Source organism: Tursiops truncatus, chromosome 1 (assembly GCF_011762595.2).
Source record: "Tursiops truncatus isolate mTurTru1 chromosome 1, mTurTru1.mat.Y, whole genome shotgun sequence".
Lineage (NCBI taxonomy): Eukaryota > Metazoa > Chordata > Mammalia > Artiodactyla > Delphinidae > Tursiops > Tursiops truncatus.
The window spans coordinates 157,851,649-157,871,548 of record NC_047034.1 but is presented as its reverse complement, the minus strand read 5'-3'; the positions used below and the strand labels follow the sequence as shown (position 1 = coordinate 157,871,548).

At 45.2% G+C, this 19,900-nt stretch overlaps 1 protein-coding gene and 1 long non-coding RNA gene across 15 annotated transcripts in view; one reads left to right on the top strand and one right to left on the bottom strand.

Annotated features, from left to right (window-relative positions):
- Positions 1-19,159, top strand: part of AZIN2 (antizyme inhibitor 2) — a 37,040-nt gene extending 17,881 nt beyond the window's left edge. For 13 of the 14 annotated variants that reach the window (XM_033838506.2, XM_019938172.3, XM_073792440.1 and 10 more), the window contains 2 exons: positions 12,780-12,994; positions 16,106-19,159. In XM_033838506.2, coding sequence (XP_033694397.1) covers positions 12,780-12,994; positions 16,106-16,244 — 354 coding nt within the window. In that variant the 3' untranslated portion in view covers positions 16,245-19,159. Of the gene's footprint in view, positions 1-12,779; positions 12,995-14,070; positions 14,317-16,105 lie in introns of those variants that run through there. The other variant, XM_019938174.3, reaches the window with a different exon arrangement.
- LOC141276499 (uncharacterized) lies at positions 10,505-14,129 on the bottom strand. Its single transcript, XR_012326152.1, has 2 exons — positions 14,049-14,129; positions 10,505-11,942 (listed from the first exon to the last, which is right to left on the bottom strand). It is a non-coding gene; the product is annotated as an uncharacterized lncRNA (long non-coding RNA).
- Positions 19,160-19,900: the final 741 nt, after the last annotated feature.

Below are 19,900 nucleotides of genomic sequence, written 5' to 3'. Positions count from 1 at the left end.
GTTTTCTACAGTGATGCACTGGCATTCCCTGCATTCCTGTGGTCTCCCACATCCTACCACACAGAGGAAGCACCAGGCCTAGGCCAGCCAAGCCCCAGGCTACACAGCAGGCAGCAGCTGCTTCCCAGTTACTCTCCCTTCCAGTCGCCCTCCCAGTCCCGGTTCTGCTCCCTTCTTTCTGTTGCAGGTGGTCCCTGGCCCAGTCCCCATTCCCTTCTCAGCTCCTCAGACGAGCAGGCAGGGCTGTAGTCCCAGCCCAGCCCCATACCTGCTCCAGGAGCTCTGGCTGACCAGTCTCTAGTTGGTGTTCCTGACTTGGGCACCAGGATGGTACTGACCCTCTCGGTGGTCTGTGCTGCTCCTCCTCTGGTGGGTGCTGAGGTTTCTTCTTCAGGCTGTCAACCGCTTAGGAGTCCTGCCACGTGACCATACCCAGGGTGGGGCCCGCGGTGTTGCCCGCGGTGTGGCCGCGGAGACAGACACCGTGTAGGTGACAGCACACATAGTCAGTTAGCTACAGTTGTGCTGGGAGTGTGTCAGAGGGACCCAGCCTGGCCAGGGGTATCTGCACTTTCTTCCCCAAGGACGGTGCCCCTCACTAGCCAGGATGGCAGCTTTGTACCCTGCTCTTCATGCCCAGGCACTTTGTTTTTGGACCTCAGGGAGAAAAACTCATATTAAACATAATCCTTGCTTCAGGGTTTTCTTCTCATCATTGGAATATGCATGGCTCCTTTTTGTTTCTTTTCTTTTCTTTTTTAAAAATTCAACAAATATTTGAGTACCCTCCACATGCAAGGCATTGTGCCGAGGTCTGCAGAAGACAGCAGGTGAGGAATAATTGCCTGTGTCTTTGAAATACAATCCTGCTGGGCAGAAACACGTGTGTGTGTGTGTGTGTGTGTGTGTGTGTGTGTGTGTGTGTGTGTGTGTGTGTGTGTGTGAGAGAGAGAGAGAGAGAGGGAGAGAGAGAGAGGGAGAGAGAGAGTAGTACACAAACTACAACCGTGTCATGAGAAAAGTACAAAAACTACAGAACAAATGTTATTGAACTTTTTTCAAAAATATTTTAGTAGTTGTCACTAAAAGATAAGGACTTAAAAAAAGAACACAGTAACATCACCAAACTAACAAATGAGCAGTTCCATAGTATCCCCTGTCGTCTAGTTAGTGTTCAGATCTCCCCTCATAAATGGTTTATATAGTTGATTTTACAGGTGAGAAAACTGAGACATAGGGTGGTGAAGCAACTGACTCAAAACTCACACAGTTGATAAAGGAATAAACTGTAGACCGTTGGGGGCAGAGTTCCTATCTTATTCATCTTTGATTACCTGTCTGCTGCCAAAGAACAAGCTCTTGACTATTGATACTTTCCTATAAAATGATGGCCTCTCTATAAAATCACCGCCTCCTTGTAAAATCTCGCCACTGTTGGGCATTTGGGCATTGCTAATTTTTGTTTATTCTTATTCATGTTTCTATGAGTACTCCCTCTGCCTAGAATGCTCTTTGTTAGTCTCTTTGTATGCTGGCTTAATGCACATGCTTAAAGTATATTCCCTTTTAAAAACTATTTTCTTTTCTTTTTTTATACATCTTTATTGGAGTATAATTGCTTCACAATGCTGTGTTAGTTTCTGTTGTACAATAAAGTGAATCAGCCATATGCATACATATATCCCCATATCCCCTCCCCCTTGAGCTTCCCTCCCACTCTCCCTATCCCACCCCTCTAGGTCGTTGCAAAGCACTGAGCTGATCTTCCTGTGCTATGCGGCTGCTTCCCACTAGCCATCCATTTAACACTTGGTAGTGTATATATGTCTATGCTTCTCTCACTTTGCCCCAGCTTCCCCCTCCCCCACCCCCGTCTCTGGAATAGGACTACCGGGTAAAATGATTTGAGCATTTTTATGCCTCTTGATACATATTGTCAGATTGTTTTCCTCAAAGCTTGGACCAATATTTATTGTTACCATTTGTACCATTTCACAATAAGCTCACCAGCATTATGTGCTGTGACCATTTTCTTTTTATTTAAAAAATTAAAAAAGTTTTTGGCTGTGTTGGGTCTTTGTTGCCGTGCGGGCTTTCTCTAGTTGCAGCGAGCGGGGGCTGCTCTTCGTTGCGGTGCCCGGGTTTCTCATTGCAGTGGCTTCTCTTGTTGTGGAGCACGGGCTCTAGGCGCGCAGGCTTCAGTAGTTGCAGCACTTGGGCTCAGTAGTTGCAGCGCGTGGGCTCTAGGGCACGCGGGCTTCAGTAGTTGTGGTGCGTGGGCTCGGTAGCTGTGGCTTGTGGGCTCTAGAGCGCAGGCTCAGTAGTTGTTGTGCACGGACTTGGTTGCTTCATGGCATGTGAGATCTTCCCGGACCAGGGATCGAACCCGAGTCCCCTGCATTGGCAGGCGGATTCTTAAGCACTGCGCCACCAGGGAAGTCCATGACCTTTTTCTTGTTGGCTAATTTATCTGAAATGGTATACCTCAATATTTCTTTCATTCTTGTTTCTTTGACAAGGATAAAACTTTTTTTTTTTGGTTTATTTTATTTCCTTTGATGTCAATGTCTTTTTTTTTTTAAGTGATCCTTTTTTTAAGAAATAAATAAGTTTATCTATTTACTTTTGGCTGTGTTGGGTCTTCCTTGCTGCGTGGGCTTTCTCTAGTTGCGGCGAGCGGGGAGTACTCTTGGTTGCGGCGTGTGAGCTTCTCATTGTGGTGGCTTCTTTTGTTGCAGAGCGTGGGCCCTAGGCACGCAGGCTTCAGTAGTTGTGGCACACGGGCTCAGTAGTTGTGGCTTGCAGGCTCTAGAGCGCAGGCTCAGTAGTTGTGGCACACGGACTTAGTTGCTCCGCGGCATGTGGGAGCTTCCCAGACCAGGGATTGAACCCATGTCCCCTGCATTGGCAGGCGGATTCTTAACCACTGCACCACCAGGGAAGTCCCATCAATATATTTTTATATTCTCTGTTCGCCTAATTTGGGAGGTCTTAAATTTTTTTTTTCTTGCAAATGAAGATGAGCCTGCATATGCATGTGTGTATGTATTTAATATAATATTTGATACATATATTTTTTCTTAATCTGATGGTTTATTATTTTAGTTTTGTGATTCTTTGTTATTCTTTCATAGAAGTTTCAACACACTATCATATATCTTAACTAAGTGTGCTGCAATTAATAGTAAGGAAATTTGTCTCTAACTGCTCTGCGGTTTATAGATTACCATATATATGGTGTATATATATAACAAATAGAACATTTATTGGAGAAAAATTTAGCACAAACAGTAAAATAAAATAACCCACTAATCCCACCATTCAGAGACAACTATTGTTAAAATTTACTTTCATTCCTGTTTTTTTAAGTGTCATAGTGCACATTGTTTTTAACTTAAAAAAAATTATATACTATGAGATATGGTTTTCTTTACTGATATGTTAGATGGACTCTTTATTTATAAACATTTTAAATGTTCAGTGAGTGGTCTAAAACGACATATATTTAGGGTATAAAGATGCAATTCAATAAATGGGTATTAGCACTTCATAAATGCAAGGTATAGTTAGGTGTGGGGAGGTACCCAGAGGGGGCAAGTACCATGGGAGTTTTACGAGAATCTTGGGAAGCAAAATTCAGGGTACAAGCTCTAGTTGCCCCACTCTGTACAGAGACACCCCCTCCCTTGAAAAGATTGGGCTTTCTTACTTGTCATTGTATTTTATTCTAATTATTTATGGTTTAAAAAGTGTGAATCCGTATGGAATATATTGCAGTAGTATTTGTCAGGTCTGAATCTGGTTAGTTCTTGCCTTAACAATTCTTAAGTAATGATTTCTAACCCTTTTTTATTTCTGCTTTGCCATACTGTACATTAATTTCATTTTTTTTCAATGATCTCTAGTTTTTATCCCATTCTTTTGACAACAGCTTTGTGCTATGTTTAGAAAACTGGTAGGGTGCCTTCTATCTCCAGCAATGTGGTAGACTAGATACCCCAAACAGCCTCCCCACTGACAACAAAGAAAACTGTGTCCTGACTTAAGAGATAGCAGGGAATCTTCAGAGGTCAAAAAATAAGTGAAAGTAGGAATCTCCATTTCACTTAGAGTAAATGCCAGTCAACTCACCAGCCTGAGGGATCCTTTTTAAATGTAAGTCAAATCATGTCTCTTTTCTACCTAAAACCCTTCTTTGGCTCCTGTCTCACTCCATATTAAAGCCAGAGCCCTTACAGTAGCTCCCGCAGCCCTTTGTGATCTGACCCTGTTTCCTCTCTGACCACCTCCCCCACCCTCTTCGCCTTGCTCACCCCACTCTAATCATATCAGCCTCCTTGCAGTTCCTTGAACTCACCCAGCATGTTCCTGCCTCAGCATCTTTGCACCAGCTTTCCCCTCTGCCTGGATCACTTTTCTAGGTACCACACTGGTTCACTCCTCACCTCCTTTAGGTCCTTGCCCTAAAGGAGGCCTACCCTGACACCTTACACCTTATTTAATATTACACCTGTACCCCCCACCTGGTCTTTTGTTTTTTAATTACTTTGTAACACAGTATATAACTTCTTTATTTTGTTTTCCTCCCTCCTGCTAGACTATAAACTCCATGAGGACAAGGATCTTTGTCTATTTTGTTCACTAGTGTGTCCCAAGCACATACAACAGTGACTGTTCAAATATGCGTTAAGTGAATTAATTAATCCAGAGAGAAAACCTAACTCTGAAACTGGCTTTCTCTCTGGGAGGTGTATACTGAATCCTTTTAGCACTGATCTTCAGTTTTCATAGTTGTGTGTGTTCCTAGGGACTAGTCAAGATAGAGAATATGATAGGATCCCTCACATAAAGCTGGGAACCCTGAAAAAGTACATAATCATTAGTGTAAGAGAATATTAGGAAAAACTCCCACAGAGGAGGACAGCAAGAAAACTTGTCTGTTTTGATCTTATTAGTAGTTGGAAGAGAGCAAAAAAATGAGAATTTGAAACCACAAGCCGGCCTTTTCTTCGGTTTGTTGCCCAAATTCATATTAACTGTGTGGTCTGAAAAACATCAAGCCTAGAATTCATTTTATCTTGCAGAAGCAAACACAAATTCTCTCTGGAGGAGGAGTTCTCAACCTAGGCTTTTAAAAATTCTCACAGATAAATTTCCAAGGTACATGAGATCACAATAAAAAATCACAAAACACAAAGAAACAAGTCACCATGAGGGGGAACCAGCAGAAGCAATAGACAGCAGATTCAAACCTGCAATTACTACATGTACTGGAATTATCTGATGCTAAAAATAAAAATATTTACAATATTTAAAGAAATAAAAATTGAAAATATGACCCAAAAGTAAGCAAATATAAAAACATGAACTAGCAGATTTTTAAAAGAACTAAATAGAACTTCTAGAAATGAAATATATGAAAATTGAACTTATGCACAGGGTAAGAAAGATTTTAGAGACAGTTGAAGAGAGAATTAGGGAATGGGAAGATAGAGCTGAAGAAACTATGCAAATGTAGCACAAAGAGACAGAGATAGGAAAGAAAATAAGAAAGGCAAAGGAAGTGGTAGATAGAATGAGAAGGCATAATGTCTAATCATAGTTTCAGGAAGAGGTTGTATCAGGATACAGAAATGAGACAAGTAATTTGAACAGGGGAATTTTAATATAAAGAATTGCTAACTTTAGAGATGGTTAATTACTAAAAAGGATAAAAGCAGTTACTACCCCTGGTAAGGGAGAGTGAAAAAGGAAGAAACTTAGAGGAGGGCTTCTCCCTCCAAGGCTGAGATTGAAACCTTTAAAGAGAGACTGTGGCTGTTACAAGGATGTGCAGCCTACCAGTGGCAAAGAAACTTTCAGAGGGTTCCCAACACAACTGCATCACAGAAGCAGCCTGCTGCGGAGTGGAGGGAAGCTTGTTGGACTGTGCAGGCCAAAGTTGAACTGTGGGGGCCACTGAAGTGAATGCAACCAGACCCTCATACCCTGAACCAGAGGTGGCCACACAGAAAACATCAGGCTAAAAGGAGGAAAGTCCTTTCTTCCTGATCTGTTCTTGCAGTGTCTTTCCAGCAACTTCTATTGACAAAGCCTAACATAGAGATGGATAGTAAAGAAGAAATGTCTTACTCCAGCATCACAAACCAGGGCAAAGAAGGGTGGATTTGGAGCTGAGAGGCAAAATAAATAAATTAAAATTAAAAAAATTAATAGCTGGCAGAGAGTTAATAAAATGTAAGAGAGGAACACTTATTCTTAGATTTGGGAAATCCAACAAATTCCAAGTATGTTACCTAAAAATAAATCCATACCTAGACAACATATTAGTGAAACAATACCAAAGACAAGGAGAAGATCATAAAACTAGTGAGAGAAATGAGACAGATAGAAGAATACCTGTAGAAGAATGTTAATTAGACTGACAGCTTATTTTTCTCCTGTAACAATGGAAGGCAGAAGATAGTGGAATAGCAGCTTCAATCTATCAACCTAGAATTTTATATCCAGCAAAATTGTTTTTCAAGAATGAGTATGAAACAAAGGCATTTTCCGACAAGCAAATACTGAGAGATAGATCTTCACTAAAGGAAATTCTAAAGGATATATTTCAGACATAAGGAAAATTATCCAGATGGATGGTCTGAGTTGCAGGAAGGAATGATGAGCAAAGGTAGGTAAATATGCGGGTATATTTAAAGGATCACTGACTGGCACCAGCATCACCACCAACAACAATTATGTGACTAGAACAAGACCCTGAAGTTTATTTTACTCTTATGCAACTGTCTGGATGCAGGCAATTCAGAGTTGGTATAGTGGTTTCATATTCACATGGAACCATATGGCTTTCAGCTGTACCTGTTTCTAGGTGTTGCCCCCATCTTGGTAGGTGCATTTTGAAGCTCCAGCCATTATAGGAAATAAGAGAAGTCCCTCTGCCAGTTGTCTTTCAAGGAAATTTCCTGAAAGTACTTATGCTTTTATCTTATGGCCATAACTACCTGCAAGGGAAGTTGAGAAATATAGTCTTTATTCTGGGTGGACATGTGCCCAGCAAACATTGAAGATTGGAATTGCTGGGGGTAGGCAACTAGCAGTCTCTGTCACAAACAAGATAGACTAAAACACTGGATAGCAATAGAATGTATGTTGGGAGGTAGAGTGACCAAGCTGGTCTTCTAAGATTTTGAATTGTTTGAGCAGAAGGTAAAGATATCGATTAATTTTAGACTTTATGTTAGGTATGCATGTTAAAATGTAAATGTCTACAGTAACCACTAAAATAATAGAAGTTTATTAAAATAGTTTGGTTTGGAGAGTGGCATAAAAACATAGACCAGCAAAACATAGTTGAGAGCACAAAAAAGATCCACATATATCTGGAAACTTGATTTGACAGCACTTGCAAAGCATATCATTGGGAATTGTTTAATATATGATGCTAGACCACCTGATTGTCCATATGCAAAAAATGAAACTGGATCCCTATCTTACACCATACATATATATAAATTCCAGAGACCAATATAGGAGAGTATCTGTTTGGCCTTGAAATAGGAAAAAACAGTGAAGAATATCTTTAAAACCAAAAAGGAAGACTGATGTTTGTCTACATTAAAATGAAGAGCTTCTGCTCATCTGTTAGTGAAAGGAAGGAGGCAATCATAAAGTGGGAGAAAAATACTGAAACACATATAATTGATAAGGGATTAGTAGAGAGAATATATGAAGGATTCTTAAAAAGGAAACAGAGACAAATAAGAATCTTATGAAAATAAGGGGAAAAAAGTGAAGCAGAAAGCAATAGAAATAGGGGCAAAAGACTTTAACAGGCAGTTCACAGAAGAGGAAAGCCAAATAGAAAATGCAAAGGTGCTCAACCTCATTGGTAATCAAGAAAATGCAAAGTAAAAGGAAAACAAGATACATCTTCTACCAACTAGATTAGAAAAAAGTGTAAAGCATGACAATATCAAGTGTTGGTGGCATATAGAGTTGGATCTCTTAGATACTGCTAGGTGGAGTTGGTATTTCTACTTTGGGAAACAAGTTGGCATTATTTAGGTAAAGTTAGACATGTGTACACTCTCCCAGCAAGTTCCTAGGTATATATTGCATAGAAACTCTGGGCATGTGTATTTGAAGAGATGTCAGAATGTTCACAGGAGCAATTTCTATAATACAAAACGTTGGAAACAAGCTTAATGTTGTCTTGATGCTGGGTAATAATCAAATAAATTACAGTGTATTCCATACAATGAATTCTATGCAGCTTATTGTGAATTATATCTACATGCATCAGTTGGATGAATCTTGGGAATGTAAGTTTCAAATAAACAAAAAAGCAAGTTGCAGAGATTACATACCCTATATTTCCAATCATATACATTTTAAAAAGTGCAAAATCAAATTCTAAATTGTTTAGGGTTAGGTATACTCATGGAAAAAAGTAAAGCAAAAGAATAATGAAAACAAAATTCTGGATAATGGTTACCTCTGGAGGAGTTTGGGAAGGGACATGTCATTGGGATGGGGATTTCAAAGATAGAGGAAATGTTCTATTTCTTTAGCTGGGCAGTGGGTACACAGATATTCATTTTATCATTATTCTTTTTATTTTACACACGATACAAATGTCCTTTTGTATGAATTAAACATTTAACAAAAAATTGAGTCTGTCACTGCTACTTATTAATATTCTGTGATAGGCTCATGTTTATTTTTTGTCATATTGTTTCTAATGTTTAGAAAGATATCCTGGGAGTTTTAATTAGTCGTAGCATATTTAATCTATTAAACTGGAGAGAATTCTTTTTTGCTTTACTCAGCTTTTCTAGCTAGGAGAGGGTAGAGCTCTTGTATTTTATCTCTCCTTTTAAGGTTTTATTATTTTCTTTGAATAAGTATTATTGTGGCCCAAGTACATCCCTGAGTTTAGTAATGCTTTCATTACTGTTGTGAGTGAAGACGGTCCCCTGTGTGTTTGAGCTGAGACACTGGCTTGCATGCTGAAACTCACTGAGCTCTTCTAGTAACTACCTCTCTCCCCTTTGTTTGCCAGGTGGGCAAGTGTTATCTGCAATGTGATATTTTATTTCTTCACTTTCTCTGTATTGTTTATTTTTTCCCTGCTAGCTATTGCCAGCATTTCTCATGACAGAAAGCTTCAGACTTGGAGCCAGAAGATGTGGGTCTTAGTCCTGGCTCTGCCATATAGTAGCTGAGTAACATTAGGCAAATTACTTAACCTCTCTGGGCCCTGTTTCTCTCATTTCTTCATCTGGAAAATGAGGGGGCTTAACTTTAATTACTAAGGTTGCTTCTAGTTCTGAAATGAAGCCATTCTAGTGTATCTCCATTAAGTTAAGAGTTGGCTCCTTATTTTAAATAGTTTCTCTTCGTTGTGGGGTTTAGTTTTGTCTGTAGTTTTAATCAAGAAGAGATGCTATAGGCTATTGAATGCCATGTTGACACGTATTGGGAAAATTTAATTTGAATTGTAGATCTATATTTTCCATATTATGATGAAGCCAGTGATTGCCTTGCTCATATCATCCCTGCCTTCCATTTAGAGACAAATTATCTGATCATTGAAAGTGATTCTTTGAATATGAGTGTGGATTTGATTAGCTAGGGATTCATTTTGGATTTTTGCCTATATGTTCACGAGTGAGATTTTGATCATAGGCTTTTATTCTGTTTCCTCTTTTTCCTTTTTTGTGTGCAGCCCTTGCTCATGCCATTTTTTTCCCTTTGAAAATATTTCTGTATACTTTATGCAGTATAGGAGTTAATTGATTTATTGTTTAAAAGTTGGGGAACTATTTAGGGATTCCATCAAAGCCATGTGCCATTCTAAATGTTTCACCTTGTTTCATCTGTGGATCTGCTCACCTATTGGGTCTCTTTGAGGAAAGCAGCCATTCAGGTGCAGCTAGGAGGCACCTTGTCTGGGACCACCTGGAGTTCTGCTGCTAACCCCCTCTACTGAAGCAGGTCATTTCTTCTAAGTTTTCTCATCTGTAACATGGGAATTGCAACTGCCTCCCAGATGAGGTGTGAAGTAGTGGTGGGCATGCTTTGTAAAGTAGGAACCCTCTGACCTCTCTCTCAGAGGGGGCCCTAGTAGCAGACTGGGCATCTTATATTTTTACAGGTGCCTGTCCATTTCCATTCAGTTTTCCGACTCATAAACAGAGCTGAGACTTACAAGCCTGTCCCCACATGCTTTTGGAACATTTATTTTGCATATTCCTTTTTTGTTTCCTTTTTTTTTTTAAAGGTTTTAAATGATAATTGCATTATTTCCTGTGAAGTTTTAAAATCTTTCTTTTCCACCCATTTTTAATTTATACCACTACTAAGAAATGAGAGAACTCTGATTATAACTCAAGGGTTCCTTTTTATCTTATTGTGGAAGAATCTTTGGAACCTATTTTCTTAAGGATCCTCATGGATACAATTATATAGCATTTCCTCTCACAATTCTTTAAAGGTTAGCTTATTGTTTTTTTTTGTTTTTTTGTTTTAAGTCTTTTTAAAATTATTTATTTATTTGGCTGCGTTTGGTCTTCGTTGCTGCGCGTGGGCGAGCAGGGGCCAGTCTTTGTTGTGGTGCGTGGGCTTCTCATTGCGGTGGCTTCTCTTGTTGCGGAGCACAGGCTCTAGGCGCGCGGGCTTCAGTAGTTGTGGCATGCGGGCTCAGTAGTTGTGGCTCGCGGGCTTAGTTGCTCTGCGGCATGTGGGATCTTCCCAGACCAGGGCTCGAACCCGTGTCCCCTGCATTGGCAGGTGGATTCTTAACCACTGCACCACCAGGGAAGTCCCTAGCTTATTGTTTTTTAAGAACTGGAGCTAAGGGAAATAATTCAGAGCAACTAAGATGAATTTTACTCATTAACAAGAAGCTTGTGAACAAGCTCGTTAAGTTATATGAACAAGGATGTATTGGTTTATCTCGCTTTCCTAGAATGTGAGCTTCATGAGCACAGGAACTTTGTTTTTTTGTGTGTGTGTTCACTGATGCGTCTGCAGCTCCTAGATCAGAGCCTGGCATATAGTAGGTGCTTAATAAGTATCTATTGAATGAATTAATGAGTATAGGATAGTTCTCATGTTTGATTTTAATAACGTGCATGTTTTTCTTTATTAATGAGACAGTGGCTTATGCATTACCCTTTTGTCAACTATGAGTATTATTTCTGCTTATGGCACCCATGACTCTTCTCAGTCTGACTCATTCCTGCTCCTGGCTGAGGTACTGAAACACCTTTCCTTCATCCTGCATTGGTTTCCTCCACTGCCTCCTTCTAGGCTCTTTGATGGCTTCCATTCGTACCTTCTTTTTCTTTCTTTTTGGCTCTTCCTCTTTCTCATCACTCATGTATTCTCTATTCATTTATTCATTCATTCACTTAAGAAATATTATTGACAAAAGCACCTACTGTATGCCAGACTGCTAGGCTTGGAGGAGATGGGGGTAAACAAGACTGTCGTGATCTCTGGACTCATGGAATTTATAGTCTGACAGGGAAGACAGGCCTGGGTGATACATTTCATAAATATCTAATCATAAATCATAGTACGTGCTATGATGACAAAGCTTGGGGAGCCTTAGGAAAGCTTCCATGAGGAAGCTGAGATCTAAAGGAAAATTAGGAATTGGTAGGTTTGGAGCCTCAGGGAGTAGCATGGGGATGGCTGGGGCTGGGGGAAGGGAAGCAGGGTTTACCTGGGGAGCCTAGAGCAGCTGGACTAACTGGAACGAGGGGCTTTCAAGGGCATGATTCAGCCAGGATTCGCTTCTGTCCCTCTTTCAGTCATGACTCCTCCTCTAGGACCTGCCTGGCAGGATCCCTACACTGTGACAAACTGCAGTGATATCTTGGTTGTCCGCAAATGGCCTATGTTACAGATTTCTTTCTTGGATTTGGAAGTCACTTAAAAAAAAAAAAAATTTTATGTCATTGTTAGTTGTGTCTTTGGGTAAGTCACTTAACCTCTCAGAACCTTAGTTTCCCTGAAATGGGAGTAATTCTATCTACCCTGTGAGGTCCTCTGTGACCTCTGGCAGGTCACCCTGTGACTGTCTGTGGGAGGCCCGTCTTCCTCACCAGACTGAGAGCCCGAGGGAGGGAGGGAGGGTCGGTCTAACTCACTGGTGTGCTTCTAGCTCCTGTTACCAGGCCTAGCATGGAAGGAGGGGATCGTGGAGGCCTGCATAGAAGAAGGAGCCCCAGGGCTGGGTCCAGAGGACAATCTCTGATTTGAGGGAGGGGGTAGGGCTGCAGAGGGGGGGACTCACCCAGGGTCTGGAAAGTGGCAGACACACCAGTGAAGGCCCAAGCCGGGAGCTGACAGCAACACCAACAATAATAAAGATAGTGCTAACTTACTGGGCCCTTGCCATGTGCCAGACACTGTTCTACATGCTCTACCTGTAGTCATTTATCCTTTCGGTAGCCCTGTGAGGTAGGTACTGTTATTATTCCCATTTTACAAATGAGCAAACTGAGGCACAGAGGGATAAAGTATCTTGCCCAAGGTCACACAACTAGCAAGTATTGGAGTCTGGATGTAAGACCAGGCACTATGGCTTCAGAGTGTAGGAAGCAATGAATGCAGAGAAGTGGGAGGGCCTTAACTGCAGGCTTAGAGGCCCATCAAGTCTTTATTCTATTGGCTCTGGGAGCCATGCAGGCTTCGGAGGGAGGGGGTGCTCAGGCTGTGCACGTATGCCCAGGAAAGCTGACCGTTGTCATCCTTCTCTCCTGCAGAAACCATCCACGGAGCAGCCCCTGTACAGCAGCAGCCTATGGGGCCCAGTGATCGATGGCTGTGACTGCATAGCTGAGGGCCTGTGGCTGCCGCAACTACATGTAGGGGACTGGCTGGTCTTTGAGAACATGGGCGCCTACACCGTGGGCATGGGTTCCCTCCTCGGGGGCGCCCAGACCTGCCGTATCACCTATGCCATGTCCCGGGTGGCCTGGTAAGGGGGCCCTGCTGGGAAATGGAGTGGGGGGAGAAGGGAGCAGCCTGGGCAGAAGCAATAAGGGGAACCCCAGGTCTGGGTCCCTGCTCCTGTGTAACCCAATGTGACAAGTAGCTGTTGGCTGCTGATTCCAAGTGAGGCCTGTGCTTGGCTGTGGCCATGAATGAGACTGAGCTTCCCTTGAGGAGCTCAGAGTCCCATGAGAGACACAGAAGCAGACAGACACTCCTGATAATGCAGTGCTGGAGGGAGAGGGGCAGGCTCTGGAGGCTTAGAGCCCAGCTCCCAACCCAAGGCCCAGATCTCCCTCCCTGAGGAAGGAAGGATGAAGCCAAAGCCTGGTGGACGAGTGGGAGTTAGGTGGCAGGAGGGGTGGGAAGCAGGTTCCAGGCAGAAGGAACAGGGAGCGAGCATAACTTCAGGAAACTACACGAGGTTGGTCGGGGCTGGAGAAGGAGCAGGGTTGGATCTGGGAAGGAACTTGAAGGAAGTTGAGAGCTGGTTTGAAGCCTGAAAGACCGCTCTGACTACTGGGTGGATTAAGAGAAGACGAGGGCAGATGTAGATAGGGCTGATCACTTGGGTGGCTGCTTTGTGACCTGGGAAAGACAAAGACTCGCCTGCTCACTGAGCTCGCCCACGGCAGGCCAGCAGTGGGATCCAGTGAGGCCAGATGGAAAGAAAACTAACTCTAACCCTAACCCTAACCCTAACCCTAACCCTGAACCGTTGAAACTTTCTGTCAGGCCCTACATTAGGCACCTTTTGACGATTTCCTTTTACCCACACAAACAGAGGTCACTTGCTTGAGGTCACACAGCTGGTCAGTGATGAAGAGGCCCCCTCTTTGGGGGCTGGGGTAGTTGGGAGGGGCTTTCATAATAGGCCCTCAGGAATGAGTGCAGCCTGCGTCCCCAGGGACATGCTGGGTTCCTGAGCCTCTTCCCTGCACCCCCCACCCCCGCCCACCCCCACCGGAACAGTGCTACCAAATGCCAGGCCTGACGGGGCTCAGTATCAAAGTTGCATGTCATTTATCCAGTCAACAAACCTGTTGTTTCTACTCCCTGCAGGGGCACAGGATAGGCTGATGCCACCGTTTTGACATCAGGGGTCTGTTTTGACAAGGCCTAAAAAACAAAAGTAAAAAAACAATAATCACACAGACTTCCTTATCCCATCCTGGCACCGTCACCAGCAAGCACAGTTGGATGAGGCTGCAGGGAGTCAGATGCGCTCATTACTTAGGGACACAAAATTCTGATGTATTGAAATGGCCATGTCAAAAAATTCCCCATATTAAAGGGGCCTCATCAAAATGTCCTACTTTAGAGTCTGGCTCTGTGCTGGGTCCTGGCGGGTAAAAGAGCATCTGAGAACGTGGCGAGCCAAGGCGCAGACCTGCATACACAGACCCTGGCATAGAGAGTGCCAAGGTCACTAGGGAGGGAGGGCCAGCAGGCTGGGGAGGTGGTCAGGGCTGCTTCTCAGGAGGCCTGATGGGTGAGGAGGGCCAGGCAAGCTGACAGGAGGGTCGTCTGGGCCAGGAGGGGTAGGGGCTTCAGAGTCTAGTCCATCCAAGGAGTTTTTAGTAGCTCTGGCTGGCTGGAGTGGACTGTGGGGAAGAATAGATCAAGAAGCAGCTTGGAGGCCCAGGTTGGACTTGATCTTGAAGGCAGTAGGGAGCCAGTGAGGGGTTCTAAGAAACTTATCTTTCAAAACCCATTTTGAAAGATAAGGCGACAGAGGCTCAGACAGAGGGTGCTTGGCCCAGAGGACCTCCCACCTGGAAGGGAACGGCCTGACTGGACTCCGCAAAGATACTGACTACTGATTTGCTGCTGAATTGCACATATCGGCAAAGAGGGAGGCCTTCCTGCAGGTGGGGGACTAGAATAACCTGGAAGTATGAAGGGAGGGAAGGGAAGATGTAGGTGGAAGAGAGAGGGTTTTGTGGGGAAGCAGAACTTGGCAGAAGTAAAGGACAGGCTGTCCTGCTGCCCCTACCCCCAGGCCTCTTGACATTGAACCCAGTACTCTTTCCCTGTCCTCCTACCCAGCGTCCACCCCTCCTCACCAAGTGTTTACCATGTACCAGCCTGCTGTTGGGGCCACTAGGCAGTGAGTAACTCAGACATATCCCCTGCCCTGCTATAGTTGGAGGAATGTCAGGGAAGCAGGCATTGAACCCTTGTTGCTATGAAGGAGTACACTGGGCTGTGGGACTCAGCGAACGGTTGATGATGCAGGCAGAGGCCGGATGTGCACAGGCCTAGGATGAGACGTGAGCCCAAAAGATGGCTGCTGTGGCTGGCAACCAGGCAGCACTGTTGTGTGTGATGGGAGAGGCTGGCAGGGCCCAGATCTTGTGGGGCCTGAGAGTGGAAGCAAACTGCTGGCGACTCAAGAGCAGGGGTTTGCGTTTTGGGAAGATGAACCTGGGTCAGAATTGTCCAGAGGGGGCAAGAGCAGATCAGGGAGACTGCACTTTCCCGGCTAGAGATGGTGGTCTCAGCGGGAATGGAGAGAAGCAGGTACCTTTGAGGATGCTCAGGAACTAGGCTCAGCAGGGATCTACTGGGTGTGGGAAGAAGACAACGTGTGGCAAGAGCACGAGCCGTTTATTAACGTGGGGATGTAGGAGAAACAGCTTGTAGAGTTTTTGAGGGGAGGCAGATGATTCTTTTAAAGTACTAAGCTTGGGATATGAAGAACGTGGGCACTGAAGTGAGCATTGGGTTGAGTCCTAGTTCTACCACCTTCTAGGGTAGAAGATGTGACCTTGGGCAGGTAACTTCTGAGTCTCAATTTCCTCAGAGTAAAATGGGGTCGATAACGTCACCCTTACAGGGTTTTGGGAGGATACTAGATACTGTAAGCAAAGTGCCTGGCCCAATAGTGGGCACATCAATGAACGTGGGTTCCTCTCCCTTGTGGGGGTAGACTATGGGGGAGAAGGGAGCAGCAGAGGAAGAAGGGGCAGCAGGCCTTCCCCTGCCCCTGGGTTCTGCGGCCCCAGTGGCGCCAGGTCTTCCAGTGCATCGGCCAGCAGTGCCTGGCCTGCGGGCCCCGTGCTGGCTGCCTCCAGGGACCCCCTCTCACTTGCAGGGAAGCCCTGCGAGGGCAGCTGCTGCCTGCAGAACAGGATGAGGACGCCGAGGGCACGTGCAGGCCTCTGTCCTGTGGCTGGGAGATCACAGACACCTTGTGCATGGGCCCTGTCTTCACCCCGGCGAGCATCATGTGAGCGGGACCTGTCCCCCCGCCCCCGGAGAACCCCAGCGGGGCCGCAGAGACGCCTCTGGGAGCGGAGGGGAAGGTGGCGATTAGGAGCACCCTCTGGCCAGGACTCTGGCGCTCACTCTGCCGGCCCCACGCTCCCCCTGCAGTGTTTCTGCCCTGTAAATAGGACCAGTCTTGCGCTCCCTGTAGTTCAAGTACGCAACATAAATCCTGTGCCTCCCAGTTGTGTCTGCCTCCTCTGCAGCGCCAGGGGCCTGGTCAGCCAGGTATGGGGGTGTTCTTGGGGTCTCCCTTGGTCTGCTTCCTACCTTTGTAAATATGAAGCAAATAAATATTTAGGTTGTTTAATACGCCAGTGGAACCCAGCAGTTCAGTCAACGAAGCAGCCTGGGTGAGGCCAGGGCCGAGACTTCCCCACCCTACTATGATAACCCCATGCCCTCTGCTTCGGTCCTGACCCGCTGCAGTGTGGGTACCTCCCACTGGCACCCAGCTTCTCTAACTCATCTCTCTCGTCTTCACAAGTTTCCATGCCTGGCTTTGTGAGGAAGGGGGAGCTGTCAGGGTCTGGGGTCGGGGTCACGGTTGTCTCTGTGCGGCACCGGGGCTGCAGCTCATGGCTGGTGAGGGGCTTCTGTGTGAACCCAACAGCCAGCTTAAGTCCCGGCCCAAAGTGGGGAAAACTGAATATTTGACACCGCTTTTGGAAATTCATACCAAAGATAAAGAGCAAAGAGGTGGGTCCCTGGGAGGTTCTGAGGAGACTCTGTACCCTTCCTCTCCTTGCAGGTCAGCAAGGCAATCAGAGTAATGCAAATACGTGCTGGTTGGTTTTGCTTATTCAGGCAGTAATTGTTAGAACATGGTTGGCCACAGACTACTGCCACATCCAGTGCCAACGGCTCTGATGCTCACGTCTCCTCAGACACTGGCAGTTCCCTTCAGGACTTCACATTGCTAGGGTCTCAAGCTATGCAACTGGGGTGTGTGAGCCGCTTAGCAAAGGAGTTCAGATTTTAGAGTTCCCCCAGCTGCTACTGGTGACCCTAAAGATTTTTCTTCTGCAATTAAAAAAAAATTGAGATATAATTCACATGCCTTAAAATTCACCCTTTCAAAGTGTAGAATTTGGTGGTTTTTAGTATATTCACAGAGTTTCTGCAACCATCACCACTACCTAATTCTAGAACATGTTAATTACCTCAGTAAGAAACCCCATATCCACTAGCAGTCACTCCCCATTCTCCCCTCCCCCAGCCCTGGCACCCACGAATCTATTTTCCATCTCTGTGGACTTGTCTGGTCTAGACATTTCATTGCGATTGTTTTTATATCTTCACTTGAGCTTCTCACTGGGTAAGCCTAGTACAATGTGTGTTTTTTTTTTCCCACACCACCAAGCAATTCTCAGACACCAGCCGGGCGTCCTACAACTCCACTCAATTCTGACACTACCTACCTAAGAGATAGAATCAGCTCCCACAGGTTAAGGGCTCAGTCCTACAAATCGAACAACAGAGCAAGGAGTCTGAACTTAATTCTGCAGGCAGCAGGCAGCCCTAAATGCTTCTGGAACAGAAGCATGACAGGGCCTTTGAGAGGATAATTGAAAGTGTATTCAAAAGGGGCCGAAGAAGACCTAGTGGGCTGGTGGTAGCATGCACTTCACCCTCCTTCACCCCCCAGCCTGTTTAAGGCAGGTCCAGCCAGGGAGCCTGATGGGGGTCCAAGTTGTCATCTCTGTCCACCCCTGCTCAGGAGGGGGATGGTGGCTCTCTGGGTGTCCCCGGGTGTCCCCCGCCCCCACCCCCGGCCACTCATTCCAGCTGTAAAGGGACCATACGGAAGGCAACAGGATGTGAGTTCCCAGTCAACCCTTTGCTCCATTTTAAACCCTCTTCCTGGCACCTAGGGGATGAGTAGCTAAGCCCGTGTAAACTTAACCTACAAAATTATCTGATATAGGTTCCTAACAGTCAGAGGGATCTTTTTGAAACACGAATCCGATCTTGTCAATCCTCTGCTGAAAATCCTCCGGTGGATTCCTACTGTGATGCCAATGAAAGTTAAATTGCTTGAGATCTCCGTCCACTTTCCAACCTCATCTCCTGCCACTCTTCTCACCATGCACCGGCCTACTGGCCTCTTTTCAGTTCCTCACGTCTACTGAGTTCTTTCCTGCTTCCAGACCTTTGCCCTTGCTGTTCCCTCTGCCTAAATAGCTCTTCTTCCAGCTTCTCCAGGGCTGACTCATCCTTATCTTAAAGGGCTCACGTTAAGTGTCACGTTCTCAGAAAGGCCTTTTCTGTACACCCTATTTAAAGTGGCCCCCCCCCAGCTAATTATGTGGAGTCACATTTTACAGAAATTAGATTCTAAAGGCAGTATTGAAGGCAAGAAACACACTGTCAAAGTTGTCACTGAAAATCCCTGAGAAAGCTATCATACTGGAGGCAGTACATCATTCCTCTCTTTGTGTTCCTCTAACACACCAGGCACATTTCCTTATAACCCCAAATAGCTCCATGATCTTTCCCCCTCACACCTTCAGATCTTTGCTCACGTTACCTTCTCAGTGAGGCCCTCCTCACCACGCTCTTTAAAACTGTGATACTCGCACCCCAGTATCCCATGATCCCCTCCGTAGCCTCACCTTTTACTTCTGCACCCCACAGCTCATCATCTGACATGCATTTTACTTAGACTTAGGCTCTTCAGGGCAGAGAGATGTTTGTTTACTGCCGTGTTCCTAGTGCCTAAAGCACTGCCCACAAACAAATATTCAACAAATAAGCTGAATGAACCTTTCAAGCCTCAGCTTGCGTATCTCCCTTTTCTCTTACTCTCTGCCTGGATATTGCACCTCTGTGCTTTCACAGCTTGCTGCATTTACCCGTATTAAAGAACTGTTGATCGCAATGTAATGTCTACTCGTCTCCCCGCAAATCTAAGTCCACAAAGAGAGGGAATATTTCTCCTACTTGCCAATGTCATCTGGAGCCTGGGTTTGTGCTTAGCACAGAGTAAGTGCTTAGTGTCTTCGAATAAACTAGTCTTGGAGGATGGTGGCGGGGGGTGGGGCTTACCCCTGAACCTCGAGGCAGGGGTATCTGGCCCCTTCTCCTCAGCTCCTGAACAGCAGCCTAGATCCTGCGAAGGGCAGGCCACTAACTGGAACGAGTTGGGGTCGCTAAAGGCTTCCAGGGTTACACCCAGGAGGGGTGCGGGTCCAGAAGGGGCATGGGTCCACACACTAGTGAGCCTTAGGTGGGGAGGCATACAGGATGTCTCAAAAGCTCTTTCTGCTCTTCCACTCAGCTAGATGACCGTGAGGTAGGACTGCCATACAAAATATGGGACGCCCAGTTAAATCTGAATTCAGAAAGCGACGGCTACTTTTTCAGTAAACGTATGACCCACGACTATTAGGGGTATCCTTATACTAAAACACTGTTGTTCCCCTGAACTTCAACTTTAACTGGGCGTCCTGCATTTTAGCTGCTAAATCCGGCAACCCTATCCTGCAAGTCCCTGTCTCTCTCTGGGTTCGTTTACCCCATCTGTGCAATGCGGGTATTCCTGTGACACTTGCCTCAGGGACTCCTCAGGCGGAGCAAACCACCCCAAGGCCGTTCCTCCGCTAAAAGGAGTCGTGTGCGA